The following is a 17,783-nucleotide window of genomic DNA, read 5'->3' on the forward strand; positions in this document are numbered from 1 at the left end:
TCGCTACATCGAAGAATAGGGCACCCGTCGAGGTGGTTCTACCGATGGCGAAACCCTTAAGTATGTCTTCCGTTAGGCGGTGGACCTGATTGACGCACGAGTGCCCGGCTCTAAAGCCGAACTGCTCGTTAATTTGAATCTGATTGGCCTCTACGTGGGCTTTGATTCTTGCGAGGATAACTCTCTCGTAGACCTTTCCGAGCGTGTTGAGGAGGCTAATGGGTCGATAGCTCGTGGGTTGATTCCTGGGTTTCCCTGGTTTAGGGATTCCTATGACTATGGCTTCTTTCCATTGGTCTGGAAAGGAGCATCCTGCCAGAAGGGCGTTGAATATTAGCACGAGAAGTGCTATTAGTTGTTGCGGGAGGCGCTTAATGGCTTTATTACTAATCCGGTCCGCACCGGGCGATTTTTTGACTAGTAATTTCTTGACTATCGATTCGATCTCCTCGACTGATGTCGGTGACAACGGTTCGTCCGTTGGTGGCACAGAGCTGATATTATCTATTAATGTGTCGACCTTTAAGAGGTGTTCCGGGTCTACCGCTTGGTTGCTCGGTGAGCATTGCGTTTCTAAGCTATCGGCTAAGCACTCGGCCTTATCCAAGTCGTCTGTTGCGGGCGGGAGATTCGGGCGTAACAAAGGAGGCATGTTCGCGGCTCGTTCGCCTTTGAGGGATCTCGGCATCGTCCAGAACGCTGTGTGCGATGGTTTGATTTCCCCTAGGCGAGTACCGTAATTATCATCACGGAATTCGCTGAAACGGGCTTTGACGTCCCTCTGAAGGGCCCAGAGTTTCCTCCGGTTTTCTGGTGATGGAAACGCGTCATGAGCTCGTGTGGCGGCGTTTTTCCGAGTGATAAGATCTTTTAAGTCTTCAGGGAGCTCCCAACGCTCGTTAGGGCGAAATTCGACCTCCCTGGAGCACATGTCTATTTTGTCGCGTATGTGGGTCGTGAGTTTAATCGCGGCCGCTTTTGCAACGTCTACTGTGTCAATTCTGTCTGGGATATCTTTTAGAGGCTGAGAACCTAAGGACTGGACTTGCTGTGTGAATTTATGCCAGTCGATAATCGTTTTAATAGGACGGTTAAGTGGATCATCCGGCCCTAACTCTACTAAGACTGGGCGGTGGTCTGAGTCTAACTCGGATAGTGCTTCGATTGAACGTAACTGCAAGGTCACGCCTTTCAATAACACTATGTCGAGTACGTCTGGTTTATCTCTGCGGTTCTCCGAGAGTGGGAACCGAGTGGGTGTCGTAGGAGCAATGACGGCAAAATTGTGCGACATATGGTGAGACAAACGATCTAATGTTTTACCTCTAGCATTTGTTTGGAGTGAATTCCAGTTGGGGTGTTTACTGTTTAGGTCGCCGGCTGAAATGACCGCGCTACCCATTGATAGAAGTGACTTAAGGTCATTTTCTAAGAGTTGTTTCGTCGGTGAGAGGTAAACAGAGGCTAGGATAACGGGCTGATGGCCCGTCATACTTAGCTGACAGATTGACGCTTCGATGTTGGTGAGCGGTGGGGTGTCGAGTGGCAGGCAGTGAAGTGACCTTTTATAGTAAATAACCGTACCACCTTTCGCGGAGATACGATCGTTTCTGATGATGCGGTAATTCGCGATGTTCGGATCGCGAACGTTGGGTTTGAGAAACGTCTCTTGCACTAGCATGACGTCGACGGGATGGTTGCGTAAGAAATCGCGGACTAGATCGATTTGTTGGATAAGACCGTTTGCGTTGAACGTTATGACGGTCAGGGCGCGAGGCTTTATCCTAGCGTTGGCCATTGAGCTTGGTGAGTGCGTTCATCTGAGTGAACAGCGATGCATATTTTACGAGCAGGCATACAAAGTTACCTGGGTCTGCCGAGTACTCATCCAAGAATTGTTGGATGCCATCTAAGTCAATTTTGCCGCATAACGTGGCAAATTGTTTTAGGTTCGCCGTGTCCCGTTCTTGGGAACGCGGCTGTTGACTGTAGTTTGCGCGCGGCGCAAGTGGACGCGGAGGTGCCTCTGTGGTCTTACGGACCATAGGCTCATGTCTCCTTAACTTATACTTATATAAATACATACAAAAAAAAATCTAGCCAGCGCGATTTAGAAAGAACAAAAACTTTAACGAGCGACATCTATTGACAGTTTCTTTGTAACATACAGTTTTCAACATAAATCGATTGTTTGAATTAAAAAAAATCCAATTACTCGATATTCATTAAAAGGACACGTACTAGATAAAGAAATACACTCATACCAATTCATTGAATGGAATGAATGGTATTGCGAATGACGAAATAATTATCTATTGTGTATTGACAAATGGTGATTTTGTGCCGGAATTGGTATTGTTTTGTCTAAAAGATAATAGAGTTCGATCCATTACACGATGATGAATGAAAATGCAATTGGGGATGGGTTTCAATGATAGTAATTAAAAAAAAAAACTTTGACTCAAACATAAAATGTTAAGAAATATACCAATTGCTAATAATGTCAATGAAAAAGGAAAGCTAATATTAATGTAACTAAAATATAAGTTAAGATTTTGCTTGTCATATTAATATTTGGGGGGTGTCACTAAAAAGTTTGGGAAACGATGAACTAACTAAGCACAGAAGTGGCGTAAGTTGGCAGATGATCGTGTACCAGGCAAATATTTATTTATCAGGCATTTATACTATTTCATAAGGATAATACCCAAAATTAACGGCTATAGCTATAAACGTTGTTAAGCGGGTGATTAGTAAACAATGCTGTCTTCTTCTTTCGAATGTCAAAACAATAATGGCAGAAAGAGAGAAATCATCCTCAACAAAACGTTGGAAACATTTTATATAAGGTAACTTTCAATTACATAGTCCGAGATGTTACGTCATACTTGCCTTTAATTACACTGAATAAAATATTAATACGAATACAAAAGGACGTAAGTACATCTATATTATATTGTATTGAATACATACCTCGACTATATGAATGCAGCCGCTTGCACGCCAATGCAGTTCTACTTCGCGTCTTGCTTTAGCGCTGTCGTGCAGCACTTTCAGCGCTCGTTTCATACCAGTCCTCTTCTCCTTGCATTCTACCACCTGTGAACAATATCATTCAATTATGTGACGACTTTTTTATTTCTAACTATTTGAAAATTACTAATTAATTACGTTTTCCTTTGGGGATGGGAGGAAATTCTCTTTTCTTCTTCTGTGTCTCTTATCATTACATATGACACAAATTGTAAACGAAGCGCGATTTCAAACGAATTTCGTTTAATATTTCATACACTTTTTACGACATTGCAATAATATTTGGAGTTGAAATTATTAAGATACTGGTTGATACCTATTGAATAAATTTTCATAAAACAGTTCTTGGCTGTATACGTGATTACGTTTGCCTGTGGATAATTTAAATGTGTTGTTTCTAATTATTTTTTTTCGTTATTCTTTACAAACTGTCATGGCATGCTTATACATTTGCTTATAATTTATTTTTCTGGAACAAATAAATTGTTTGTTTAAACTTAATTCGTTTTGCTATTTTATTCAATTCAAAGCGATTTATTCTAGTTACTAAAATACTAGATCAATTTCGGTGAAATTTCAGGATATAGCTTGAACTAAAGGGCATATCACTAAGAACATCAAGTATTGAATAATGTATGAAAGCTAGCTCACTAAAGAGAAAATAACAAAAACGAAAATTCCATGCAAACGAAGTCCCGTGCAAAAGCTTGTCACTAATACCGTATGACTCATAACGCATATCAATTTTCCGCTATAAGATATACGAGAACGCACATAAAGACAGACGATTCTTTGTATATATTGACGTCAAACAGATTACATCCTGTGTACAGTATTCGTATTGCGCTGTACATTAGACCAGTGGTTCCCAATCACTTTGAAGTCGGGACCCAATTAACTTCGACACTAGATTGACAAGGAGTACATCCAATATTATATTATGATCGTGAGATGTGAAAATAAGGTTTGCCAATTGTTTTAAAGTCAAGAATGGAATGAGCCAATCAAACTAGCAGTTCAGTCATATATTATCATTGCTTGGCTGTACCAAAATCTGTAATGACTTTGGATCGTATCACGGGCGAATGAGCCAGCCACACTAAAGCAAAGCGTTATATCCATAAAAAAATCTTTCAATTATTTTTATATGATGTGATCTGTTAATGATATGAAAACAGTTGTTGATTATGTCCTTTTTCGTGGAGCTTTGAAATTTTATCGTGGAGCAAAAGTGTTCTATGTGTTGAGAAGCAGTGAATGAACATATAATGGTTGCGTTTGTTTTTAATATGAAATGTGAACCTATTTGTATGTAGTAGTATCTACTGGACACAGGCCACCTTTTAATGAAAAAGTTCAGAGATTCTTCCACCACGACGATCAACTACTGGTAGGGTTTTGTGCAAGCTCGCCTGGGTAGGTACCACCCACTCATCAGATATTCAACCGCAAAACAGCAGTACTTGATATTGTTGTGTTTCGATTTGAATGGTGAGTGAGCCAGTGTAATTACAGGAACATGGGACATAACATCTTAGTTCCCAAGGTCGGTGGCGCATTGGCTATGTAAGCGATGGTTGACATTTCTTAAAATGCAAATGTCTAAGGGCGTTGGTGACCGCTTACCATCGATGGCCCATATGCTCGTCCGCCTTCCTATTCTATAAAAAAAAACTTTAGACGAGCTGGAACGGACAATAACATGTTTATATAAATCATGTAGTACATAACACAACATCACAGCCTTGACTCCTGAACCAGAATCGACCGTGCGTCAGAAGTCTTTTTCCTCCCGTACAATAACAAGTTTATTAACTTTGATAAATTGCTTTATAAAATATTCTTGATACTAATCAAATAACAGCCTATATATATTCCACTGCTGGGCTATGGCTTTAAAGCTTCCTCTCCTTTTGAGGATATTTTGATACACATATGACTATTTTTTTCGACATATGCATGTTTCGTACAGCACGAGATGAATCATAAATACAAATTTAAAAAAAATCAGTTTCCTTGTATTTGAACCTGGAATATTCGTTTATGATTCACGACTACTGAGCCATATCTGCTCATTAAGGTAACGATACTTATTAATCTATGTATAACTCAAATCTTGTATATGTATATATTTGTAATAATAATAACATATATTCTGGGACACTATTCAGACACGGCCATCTGATATCCCAAATTAAGCAGAGCTTGTACTATGGAAACCAGGCAACTGATATACTACATATACTACTTTTCTTTTGTAAATACATACTTATATAGATAAAAACACCAAGACTCAGGATAAACAGACATGTTCATGCACACAAATGTCTGTCCTGGGTGGGAATCGACACAAACTTCGGCGTGAAAGGCAAGTCAACCAACCACGCCAACCGGCTCGTTATCATCTTTGTGTGTGTTTAACTGTCTGTACTGTGGGACTAATTAATTGATAATTATAGCCACCTATAAAATTACCAATAAATCATCATACGATGGTTATGATAAGGAATCTAATAATCGGTTTAATCCGTAACTACGCAATTCGTTCTAATTGAAAACTAGCCTAGTTGCATCGCGCCGTTTCTTACCCGTCAAACGCCACTGTTCCACCAATGGCGGTCGGATTGATAAGTCATTATACCTTTCTCTTTTTTATATATATCTTTCCCAACATCCCACAAGTGGGACATTTACACAACAACCTGTAAATGTCCCACTGCTGGGTTGAGGCCCCCTCTCCCTTTTTGAGAAGGTTTGGAGCTTATTCCACCACGCTGCTCCAATGCGGGTTGGTGGAATACACACGTGGCACAATTTCGATGAAATTAGACACATGCAGGTTTACTCGCGATGTTTTCCCTCACCGAAAAGCACGAGATGAATTATAAACAGAAGATCAACAAGAGAGATGTTCATCTTGTGATTAGTACGTACAAACAAACAAACTAATCACTTTTATAATATATGTATAGATATAAGCTGGGGAAAGTCCCACTTCAGGCGGAGGCATTAAGATTATCAACGTCAAGCGAACAATGACGTTCCGAACTCATTTTCATGGCACTTGATACCTGGTGTTTGTTTATCAATGTCAAGCGAATATTGACGTCACAAAATTATTAATTAACTAAATGATGTCATCTAATGACGAAGAGAGACTAGCCAACTGCGCGGGACGTATTATAGCGCACTCTCTAAATCCGACGCGGCGGAATCTGATAAAACCGGAACGAGTTCATGCGCAGAACCAACGGCTTTACGTGTTTTCCGAGGCATGGCAATATACACACTTCCAACTTCCAGACTCCAGGATCTCACAGCCCTGACTGGTTCGAGCAGTTTCAAACTGTAATTTATTGCTCTATTTTGATAAACTAACAATTCATCCCTCACAATTGATCACGGCGATCTGTCATGATAAGGCTTTCAAGAAGACACCCTTAAGACTTGGTCTTATCTATACATAAGTGGGATACTAGTTTTCAGCCGCGCGTTAGGGGAGGGGTCTGTCAAATGTATACGAGGACAAAGCCTTCCTTGGAGTTCAAGCTTGCTTCAAATCAAATTTCATCAAAATCAATTCAGTGGTTTAGCCGTGAAAGTGTAACAGAGAGACAAAGTCACTTTCGTATTTTAAATATAAAAATAGACTAGGCGATCGATGTATCCTTATAAGCTTGTTAACGACTTGAAGAGCGAGACAGACAAACTTTAATAAAGTATATTTGGTGCATTACAATAAATATGACGATGATTGTCGCAAAATGTCGGACGAAATCATGGCGGCCGCGTAAGCTTATATGTAGTTACATGTATTACGATATAAATTTTATATTTGCCCTTAGCGTGCGAGGCCGGGACCGGTGACTAGTATGTTGACGACCGTAAAATCAAATATAAATAAACATGAAGCGTCAATAGCGCAATGGTCTAGGGCCGCCTAGCGATGTAAAAATCGCGGGTTCGTTTCTGATTACTTGGGCTATAGTCTACCCCAGTCCTAACACACGCACACGCGTTTAATTCGAGGTGCAAATATGAACATTAGTAATTCCTTTAAAAAAAAACAGACTTTCTTTGATGTTGCCTTTTAACAGAAACTGTACAAAATGTTTCTTAGTCGAATTTATATTTAAAACGTTCTCGGAATAACAGCGTCTAAATATAAACACACAAGGTCGAATATTGTATACAAATAGTTACGGGAAAACCGAACGAAATTCCTTTTTTTTTATACAGATAATGTTAGCAACGAGTGTAAATTAAATTAGTTTATGAAATATTACTTCAGAGAAATATTTGTTTAAAATATCGATAGAATATGTTCTTTTTTTGAATGAACTTTTCTTTCGTACGGTATGAAGGTCTTCTGTTATTTTTTTACGCAGCGCACGCCAGTAAAGCTTCCAGTCGGCGTGATCTATCTAATTTATATAAAACATTAATGAATTATACGTCTAAACCTCCTTCATGTATTACTCCGTCCATTGGTAAAAAACGTATCAAAATCCGTCCGGTAGTTTTTCAGTTTATCGCGTACAAACAGACAGACAGGGTGGAACTTTGTTTTATAAATGTAGTTATAGTATGTAGCTGCTAGCAAAACACGGTATAATATACCAATTGTCAAGGCGATCGATTTAAAGTTATTTGGTACCCTATGGTCCTATTTTGTACACGACGAGGACATATATATGCAAAATGTCATGATGACTAATTGAGTAGTTCAGACGTAAAAGCATAACAAACAAACAAACTCTTATCGAATGTTTATCTATCGATCTATCTAAACAGGAATGATTTCGCTATTAAATTTTTTTTTCTGATATTTAATCGATTCATTCTCATATCGAGAGTCATTCATCCTTTCATTTGATGACACATTCATTATCTGTTATGACGTCACAAAAAATAGTTTCGAACGTTATATATGAAACGATTTGTAATATATTCGATCGGGGGAGATGCTGGTGTTAGTATTATATGTCGTTTTCTGTATCCCTGACAAAGTATACGCAAGGTTTCATGGTCATCGGTTGAGTGAAAGCGTAACAAACCAACAAACAAACTCGTTTTCGCATTTATAATATTAGCAAGGAAAACTTGCGATGCGACTTCCTTACCATTTCTTATGCTTTACGAATTGGTGGTATGAGTAAAATTATCAACAATTCAACGACGCTTTATCATTGAATTTAATTTTTTTTATATGGATTTAAAAAACAAAATATACTTTGCTAAAGTAGGCTCTTGCAAGCACTTTTGGATCAACATTTAACAAGATAAAATATATAAGACAACAGTAACAGTAACAGCCTGTGAATGTTCCACTGCTGGGCTAAGACCGCCTGTCCCTTTTGAGGAGAACGTTTAGAGCTTGGAATGTACATAGATTCTACCGATGTGGACTGCCAAAAAAATATCAGTACATAACTCCGACAATCATATATATAATTAAATACAATTGAATTATTAGGGCCCTATCTCATTCGGACGCCAAGGCGGCGCCACAGTCGCGCAACCGTTGTGTTTTGAGCTACCAACCGAGAAACACCAAAACAAACAACATTGTCAGTTTCAAAATAGACGTCGAGCAGTTCCTTTGCTATAAGTAGGACGCAAAAGAAAGTTATATACATATATATAAATTTTATAGTCCTTCATAGCTCAACTGGTGATGTAGTTTGTGAGAAGCCAATAACTATACATATTAATGGTTTCCATTGTGTTCTAATGAGATAGGTTCTGAATTTGATCATCACGGTAGCATGCGAAAGCGATCCCGTGGCGCTCCTCGTTAAGACGGTAAGGATGCCGCTGGTTTTTTGATGGGTATTCTGATGTTCGGGGCGTACTCGGCGCCTTGGACACCGGCGAGCCCCACATACCCATACTGTTCCCGTGGGGTAAACGCGTAACGCGTTTTTCCAGCGTTATAAAAAAAAAAGGTTCTGAATTTGGTGTTATTCCATAGCACTGAGCAACAAAAACAAATCACATGAAAATGAAATCGTGCTTATCCAGGTTTGAAACTTATCTCGGCCCTGTTTTGTATATAAACTTAACAAGTACATAAGCTATATGTTTCGTTGTTTGTTGACATAATGTTATTATCTCGTACAAATATTATAACTCGTTGTGTAAACATTGCGACACTATAATATGCAGTTTGCGTTAACATAACGTAAGAGAAAACGCGCAAAATAGTTTCCTTATCATAACATAGGTAGGCGGTATGGCAATTGGACCATGATGGTAAGTGGTCACTATTGCCATTGGTGTTGTAAAAAATATTAAACATTCCTTACATCGCCACCAACCTTGGGAGCTAAGATGTTATGTCCCTTGTACCTGAAGTTTCACTGGCTCATTCACACTTCCAACGAGAACACAACAATACTGATTATTGCTATTTGGTAGAATATTTGATTTGTGGGTGGTACCTACCCAGACGGGCTTACACAAAGCCCTACCACCTAGTAAATATATAAGAATCGTTTAATACATACTACAAAGAAAACAAGACCCCATAAATGCTCTATAGCAGGACAAAAGCCTTTACTGTTTAGGATCAAAACAATTAAATAAATTTTAAATGTTCATCTGCGATTTCAAAAAAAAAGTTTTTTATTTTAACATACTTACTTGCAAGTTGATGTTAACAACAATGCTATCTTCTTCTTTCGACTGTGAAATCAATAATGGCAGAAAGAGATAAAACAGTGTTTAACTAAACGGCTTGCATAAGTGTAACCGTTAATTTATATATATATATATATATATATATATTTATTTATTTATTTATTTATTAATATATAAACGCGGGCAATACCGGTTCGCTCTTGTTTTGGATTTTTTTATATATTTACCGGGAAGGCAAATGACTCTACTCCACCTAATGGTAAGTGGTAGTAAAGACCAAATGCGATAAATAATAATATCTTGCAACGCTGTTCGACTCCCGGTTGATGCAACACAGGGCTGTTTATTTTTGCAACTGGGAAGAATCGGCGTAATAACACTATCGTAAATACTTTAAATAAAAATACCCAAGTATTATTTTTAAATTTCTACTTATAACTTTTTGATATTTTTCCAGCATTGGTCGTAAAAATCAATTAATCCATAGATATAAATGTGGTGTGTAGACACCCTCGCCATTAAAAGTTGACCCAGAAACCATTCCTAATATCGCCAATGCGCCACTTACTTTGGGAACTACGAAATGTCCCCCGTGTCTCTAATAACACTGGCTCAAATACCCTTCAAATTAGAACACAACAATACTAGTGCTTTTTTGCGGTATGATGAGTGAAGTAATGGGTGGTACTTACTCAGACGAACTACCAAGTTACCGAGTAAAATCATTGCTTTGTAATGTTGTTTTTAACGTAAAATATAACGTACATTTCTTGGGCGCCATACGTGATTCAGAGCGATAATTTTCAGTTTACAAAAATAGATAATCGTTATCAGACTATTCACGACTCACGATGACACCGATAATACCAAACGAATCGATAATACAATTGGAATTTAATCTTTAATTATATTACAATACGGTTCACATAGGTATATCATAATTTACGTGCTGTAAGAGAATCTAGGAATCATCTGGGTAGGTCATCTGTATTGACATTTATTCAACTAACTAACCCTCCCGACAGACGTTGTCCTATCAATTACAACTAAATTACTATAAAGAAGTACTATCAGATTTTCCCGAATTATCCATTAGAGGCAACTTAAAATAATGGGACTATTATTTTATTCAAAAAATGTACAAATCGGTTCAGTCAGTGCATGGTGTGCTTACCAACGAACAGCATAAAACACCATAAAACATCATCAGCTATTCCATACTAGATAAATTACTGGAACAAAGCACATATCGTAGATTCCAGGTTTAACTGTGAAAATAAGAGCCGAGGTGGTTCAAGGGTTAGAACACGTGAATCACAATCGGTTTCTGGTTTATCCGATAAGCACCGCAGAATTTTCGTGTGCCCAGGTGAAGTAAACTGAATAATACTTGAGCAGTATTGATACAGGAGGAGTATGGAGCGGGGTGTTGAAATGAGCTTCAAGCCTTTTCCTCAAAAAGTTTTAGACCAGCAGTTAAATGTTGATTGGGTGTTGTGCAAGCCCGTCTTGATAGCAATACTTAGTACTTGTACATCATGTACAAGGTCACAATATCTTAGCTCCCAAGATTTTACGGAACGGTTAATATAACTTCATCGTCCACTTATTTATTACGACCAGGTCGCCAATTTGCCCTCCAACGTATTTTATATAAAAAATGGGGCATTCGCTTTACTTACTTTTATGAAATAGTAGCTCCAACCCTACAAGTTATCCACATGATCAACGAGTTTAAATGTCACCACAGACGCAAATGAACATCGAACGAGACTATAAATTGTATAATGGTATACGTCATATTGCGAAACTTATGACGTCACGACGCTTACGTAAAACTGTGCCAAGGTATGTCATTATGGCAAATGATTTTGCAAACAAAGAAATAAAATTACAAAATCCGGATATGTATTTATTCGAATATACGTTTACGAACCGAATAAAAATAATCTTGTAAAGCGGTGCCGTTCAGTCGAACTCACTTCATTACTTACCCGTGAAATGTTGACAACCGATTTATGGTGATATACTATTTTGATGCGTGTTCTTGAAATGTTATAATTATTATGATCAATGCGCACTGTTTCTTAGCGGTAATGGTTTTTGCAAGCCCGTCTTTATAGGTACCACCCACTCATCATATAGTCTACCACCATTCAGCAATGCTTAGTATTGTTGTGTTCCGGTTTAATGGATGAGCGAGCCTGTGTAACAATGTAAAGGTGCATAACATCTTAGTTCTCGATGTTGTTGGTAACGCATTGGCGATTTAAGAAATAGATAATATTTCTTACAGCTCCAATGTCTATTGACGGTAGTGACCACTTACCATCACGTAGTCCTACATGGTCAACTATTTCATAAAAGTAAATTTAATGAATGAGTTATAATAGTTATAATATAATGAGTTATAATGCCTAACTGAACATTATCTATATAAGTATGTATTTACAAAAGAAAAGTAGTATATGTAGTATATCAGTTGTCTGGTTTCTATAGTACAAGCTCTGCTTAGTTTGGGATCAGATGGCCGTGTGTGAATGCCCCAGGATATTATTATTAAGAATTATTCAGCGAGTTTCGGAGATTGTTTTAGTATATAATATCATTATATAAATTAAGCTATTTATCTAGCTTCGCAGTTATGTACATATATATATTCGTTTTTCCTTGTGTATAATTATACTTGAATACCTTAAAATGAAGTTAACACGATGCTATATGCTAATGTAGTTAAACTTTTACACTTGAATCCATTTTTTTTTTTTTTTTTTTTTATAGAATAGGAAGGCGGACGAGCATATGGGCCACCTGATGGTAAGTGATCACCAACGCTCTTAGACATTGGCATTGTAAGAAATGTCAACCATCGCTTACATATCCAATGCGCCACCAACCTTGGGAACTAAGATTTTATGTCCCTTGTGCCTGTAATTACACTGGCTCACTCACCCTTCAAACCGGAACACAACAATATCAAGTATTGCTGTTTTGCGGTAGAATATCTGATGAGTGGGTGGTACCTACCCAGACGAGCTTGCACAAAGCCCTACCACCAGTATTTATAACTAACAATACCGTAACAGCCTGTGCATGTACCACTGCTGGACTAAAGGCCTCTTTTCCCTTTTTTGAGGAGAAGCTTCGGAGCTTATTCCACCACGCTGCTCCAATGCGGGTTGGTGGAATACACATGTGGCAGAATTTTAGTGAAATTAGACACATGCAGGTTTCCTCGCGATGTTTTCCTTCATCGTCAAGCACGAGATCAATTATAAACACAAATTAAGCACATGAAAATTCAGTGGTGCTTGCCTGGGCTTGAACCCACGATCATCGGTTAAGATTCACGCGTTCTTACCACTGGACTATCTGGGCTTTAACTAATAACATAATCCAATTCAATATATAAATACTGTTAAACCGTAATTAGAATTTGGAAAGTATCGACATTTTTAAAGTCTCGGGACTCGAGACATCCTAAGTCCCGGAAAGTTAAATTAAATAAAAAAAAATTAAATAACCCCCTACACAAAAAACATCTTAAAAAAGTAAAAATCAAATGGTCCCCTTAACTTCATTATATGTAATATTTAAATAGTAATATTTGAGTACAAGCGTAGTCACAACTGGGCATCGTAATTTTAAATTAATTGGGTCTATGAAAGTTGGTAAGACCTGTATCCCTTCTTGACGAAGGGAATGAGCTGATGATATTCTTGAGATGATTTATAGCTAAAAACCATCTAGACCACCATCAAATTAAGTTTCGAACATAAAAACCTCATCAAAATCGATCCACTCGATGCCACAGACTGACGCACGGATACACACGTTAAACTTATAACAGCCATTGAAGTCATGGTTTAAAAAAAATGAGAAATTTTAGAGATTATTCCGCCACGCTGCCCTAATGCGGGCTGTACTGTATTACAAATAAATAGTAGTATGTAAAATAAATAAGTATAGGTATATACATTACATACATATATACTTAACATACAAAACGGATGCACTTACAGTCGCAATAGCATTCAAGTATCATATGTCCAATTATTATTATCAATAGGTCATTGACCATAAATCATCTTTTTATCCCTTAGTAATGCAACGTGATTCATCTCATTGCACGAATGTATCAATCGTGTTTAGTTGGCTATAATACATCGACACACGATAAATGAAACGAAAATTTTGCCGACATAGCAAAGTGATCACAACACGTGAATCTTAACCTGCGATTACAAACCTGGGCAATAAATAGTGAGTTTATAAGTAAAATAAATAAAAAGAAAGCCTGTCAATATCCCACAACGTGGCTAAAGCATCCTCTCTTTTTGAGCATGTTTGAGCTTATTCAATCACGATGCTCCAATTCGTGTTGGAGTTTTCAACAAGGATGGCCTAATTATTTCAATGTTGCCCAATACGAATTCAACTCAAATAAACTTCCATTATAGAAAGACACTTCTTTTCTTGTTTTTTGCCAATGTGCCTAATGTAAGTGGTCACACCCGCCCGTAACAGCCTGTGAATGTCCCACTGCTGGGCTAAAGGCCTCCTCTCCTCTTTTTGAGGAGAAGGTTTGGAGCTTATTCCACCACGCTGCTCCAATGCGGGTTGGTAGAATTCACATGTGGCGGAACTTCAGTGAAATTAGACACATGCAGGTTTCCTCACGATGTTTTCCTTCACCGTAAAGCACGAGATGAATTATAATCACAAATTAAGCACATGAAAATTCAGTGGTGCTTGCCCGGGTTTGAACCCACGATCATCGGTTAAGATTCACGCGTTCTTACCACAGGGCCATCTCACACCCGCCCATTGACATCAAATCGAGAAAATGCGCCAGCAACCTTGGAATCGAGGACGTTATGACCCTTGTGCCTGTAGTTACTATTAGCTCACGCACTCTTCAAACCGGAATGCATCAATACTAGGTATTGCTGCTTAGCAGTAGAATATCTGATGAGTGGGTGGTATCTACTCAGACGTGCTTGCACAGCAAATTATGTATATATTAACTAGCTTAAATATCCGTACAGTATATTTAAACTACAATATTTAATAATCAGAGAACAATTTTACTAATTCCGTTGTGATAACTCGAGTTTATCAACGTAGATAAAATATATTATCAAGGAGGCGCCCATTGATAATACATAGATATAATTTGTTTCATGATTAAAATTTTCTAGCTTAATAATGTTCAGCATCATCATTCGTTTTTAAAACATTTGTCTTCACTGGTGACAAGGCTGGTTCATTTATTGCCCAGATCGGAATTGTGAACCAAAAATGATGCTGGCATTCTTGCACCATTCCACGTCATGATTTTTACAGTAACTACTTGTGCAATTCAACAAGAAAATACTTCAATTCATTTGTTAAATATATCTAAATTTAATATTTTACATATTTATTTCTGTTATGCCTAATTGATGAATTTTTTTTTGAAACAAAGAAGAAATGTTTTATATGATGTAGTTTAATATATATATGTATATTTTAATTTTCTGAGCACAATTACTAAGAAAAAAGGTATTAATGTAACAAAATTTCAAGTGTATCTATGCCTTAACTGTTAAAAATCAACGACCAGTTCAGTAAGAAACACCTCAAGCCCGAGAAAAACCGGCAATAGAAACTCAACCAGTATTTTTTCTAACAATTCTTATTAGATTCATATTTATATTTGGAACGTCTGTGGGATTGTTTTATTCCCAAGGTGCGTTATCACCTAAAAAGTCATTAGTTTTGTATGTTTATCACACATGATTCATTGGACAGGGAAGCTGGTGTGTAACCAAATAACACTTCCTGTTGAAAAACAAGGCAGTTATTTTTAATTTTTAGTAGGTAGTCGAACTGGCAAAAGTGCCTAATCATTGTGGGTGGTCATCACATTGCAAAAAAAAATGTTCATTTATTTTGTATTCTCAACTGCATAAATAAATCTCCTTTGTCTTCTCCATTCTCCATAACATTGTCAAGATAATTTGCACAACTAAGATACACATGAAAACTAGATGTTATGTTAATCATGCTTCTAATTTAGTCAATTATTTATCTATGGTGATAAAATGAATGAAAACCCTTTAAATATCTCAACAGCTGGACAAAGCCTTCTCGTCTCTTGAGGAAAGTGGTGCTGTGCATTGCATGTTTCGTTTACCATATATAAACCTGCAATCTTCAGTTAATTGTTACATGTCTATCCATATCGCCTTAATTATGAGTAACCCTACTTAAACAGGCTGGAACAAAGCCCTATCCTTATTTCTATATTCAATAACAAATATCATTACATTTCATTTATTTTTCATCCATTATTCATTTGTCTCTGGATCATACAGATAAGGGATTTTTTGTTTTTGAGACCAGCTCAGGCATTTGTTATCTGTATGATGATTTGTTTACTCTTTATTCAATTCATCAAATATTTATTAGCAGTTTAGAAAAAGAGGAAAGATAAACTCATCTATATTTTAATTACCTTACATTACTAGAATTAATATTAATACAATGAGTAACTTTTGCTATAATATTTTTTCATAAATTAATACCAAAGTGGTTTTTGTTTTTTTATTAGAATATCCATTAAATTATGCATAAAATTTATTATGAGACAGCTTAATAACTTATCATATAGAATGTTAGTAGTTTTGAAGTCAATATTTTGACATCATTTAAAATTTACTGGTTTATTATATACATATGCATGTCTGTGTAAGTGTCATGTAAATATAAATGGATTGTTCAATATTAAGTCTAAATATGGCAAATTGAAAGTTGATAATGTATGTGAATGTGTGTGTGGCACACAAAAGCTAAAGGTTTTATTAAGTATTTAAAAATTATACTTCAATATGGAGTAACAGGCAGACTTAAAAAATGGTAACTTACTACTATATAATGTTATATAATATAATAATTTAATGTTATAATTAGTAAACAACAATTTATGATTAAATGAAAATGCAGTCTTTTTGTAAACATGAAATAATTACAGTGTAATTAATGCGTACAGCATTAAGTTATTAATACTTTGTTTTTTGTAAGATAGTAGAATTTTTTTGTATTACTTGAAAATTACAAATTACAATACTGGACATGTTTTTAGATACTTATTGGTTCCAATAATAGATTTAAGCATACTAATGAGTCAACGTTTAAAAATGTTTCGACTATTGCTCATAGCAGAATTCACACAAATCTTCTATTAAAAAAAAAACGAAGTATTTAAATTATAATAATCGAACGTTTTAATTCTGTCGCATTGGTCACACTATAAAACCTGATTGATCAATCTAATTTTGTGCATTTACGTCATTTATGTAAACAATAAGTTATTTACTATAATGTTCCTTATATGTATATTTAAAGCAATATTATTAAAGAAACTTACTTTTCCGTTAATACCAAGGCCGAGGACCGTGTTAGAGATATCGTAATCATCCGTTATAGGCGTAGTTTTTGGTGTTCTTGATATAGAATTCATCTCGTATTGATTTTAGTCCACACCATAAACTTTAAACACAATGTTACACACTATCACTTTCTTGTTGGCACTGTATATTCGATTTATTAGATACACAATATATTTAGTATTTAAACTAAGGGTTCTTTACAGTAAAAGTAAGTATATATTATCTTCTTAGATGACAAATCTTACACCGAGTTGAGCAATACAGATCGTCTGAACTCTGACGAATAAACTAGCAATGCTACCAACTAATAGAATAAAATATTCACAGACTCACAATCTCGCAATTTTCATTATGTGTTGCTATATAAAAATAGTTAACTTCTTTTTATTTAGGTTCTTCGTTATGGGTTGCCTCGTTCTAGTTATATTGACCGTATGAATATCGTATTAATTGATTGTTATTCAAACTAAATAATAAATTTTATTTTATTCATTAGGAAAATTATCTAAGTATATAAATGAATTAAATAAAAAATATTTTCTTCAGACTTGTGGCCCGTACACTGTTAGTAAAAATTTATCTAAACATGATTGTTAGTGAAAGATTCAAACTATAAAAAGAAACAAAAACAATAATTTAATTACTTGCCATGCCACACAGGGGCATATATTGTGT

At 36.3% G+C, this 17,783-nt stretch overlaps 1 protein-coding gene across 2 annotated transcripts in view; it reads right to left on the minus strand.

The window, feature by feature from the left end:
- The window catches only part of LOC126778890 (MAP kinase-activated protein kinase 2), a 29,246-nt gene extending 11,855 nt beyond the window's left edge, over positions 1 to 17,391 (minus strand). For both annotated transcript variants that reach the window (XM_050502638.1, XM_050502637.1), the window contains exons 1-2: positions 17,087 to 17,391; positions 2,974 to 3,099 (exon numbers count right to left, since the gene is read on the minus strand). In XM_050502638.1, coding sequence (XP_050358595.1) covers positions 2,974 to 3,099; positions 17,087 to 17,179 — 219 coding nt within the window. In that variant the 5' untranslated portion in view covers positions 17,180 to 17,391. The remainder of the gene's footprint in view (positions 1 to 2,973; positions 3,100 to 17,086) is intronic.
- Positions 17,392 to 17,783: the final 392 nt, after the last annotated feature.

The sequence above is a fragment of the Nymphalis io genome, chromosome 27 (genome assembly GCF_905147045.1).
Source record: "Nymphalis io chromosome 27, ilAglIoxx1.1, whole genome shotgun sequence".
NCBI lineage: Eukaryota > Metazoa > Arthropoda > Insecta > Lepidoptera > Nymphalidae > Nymphalis > Nymphalis io.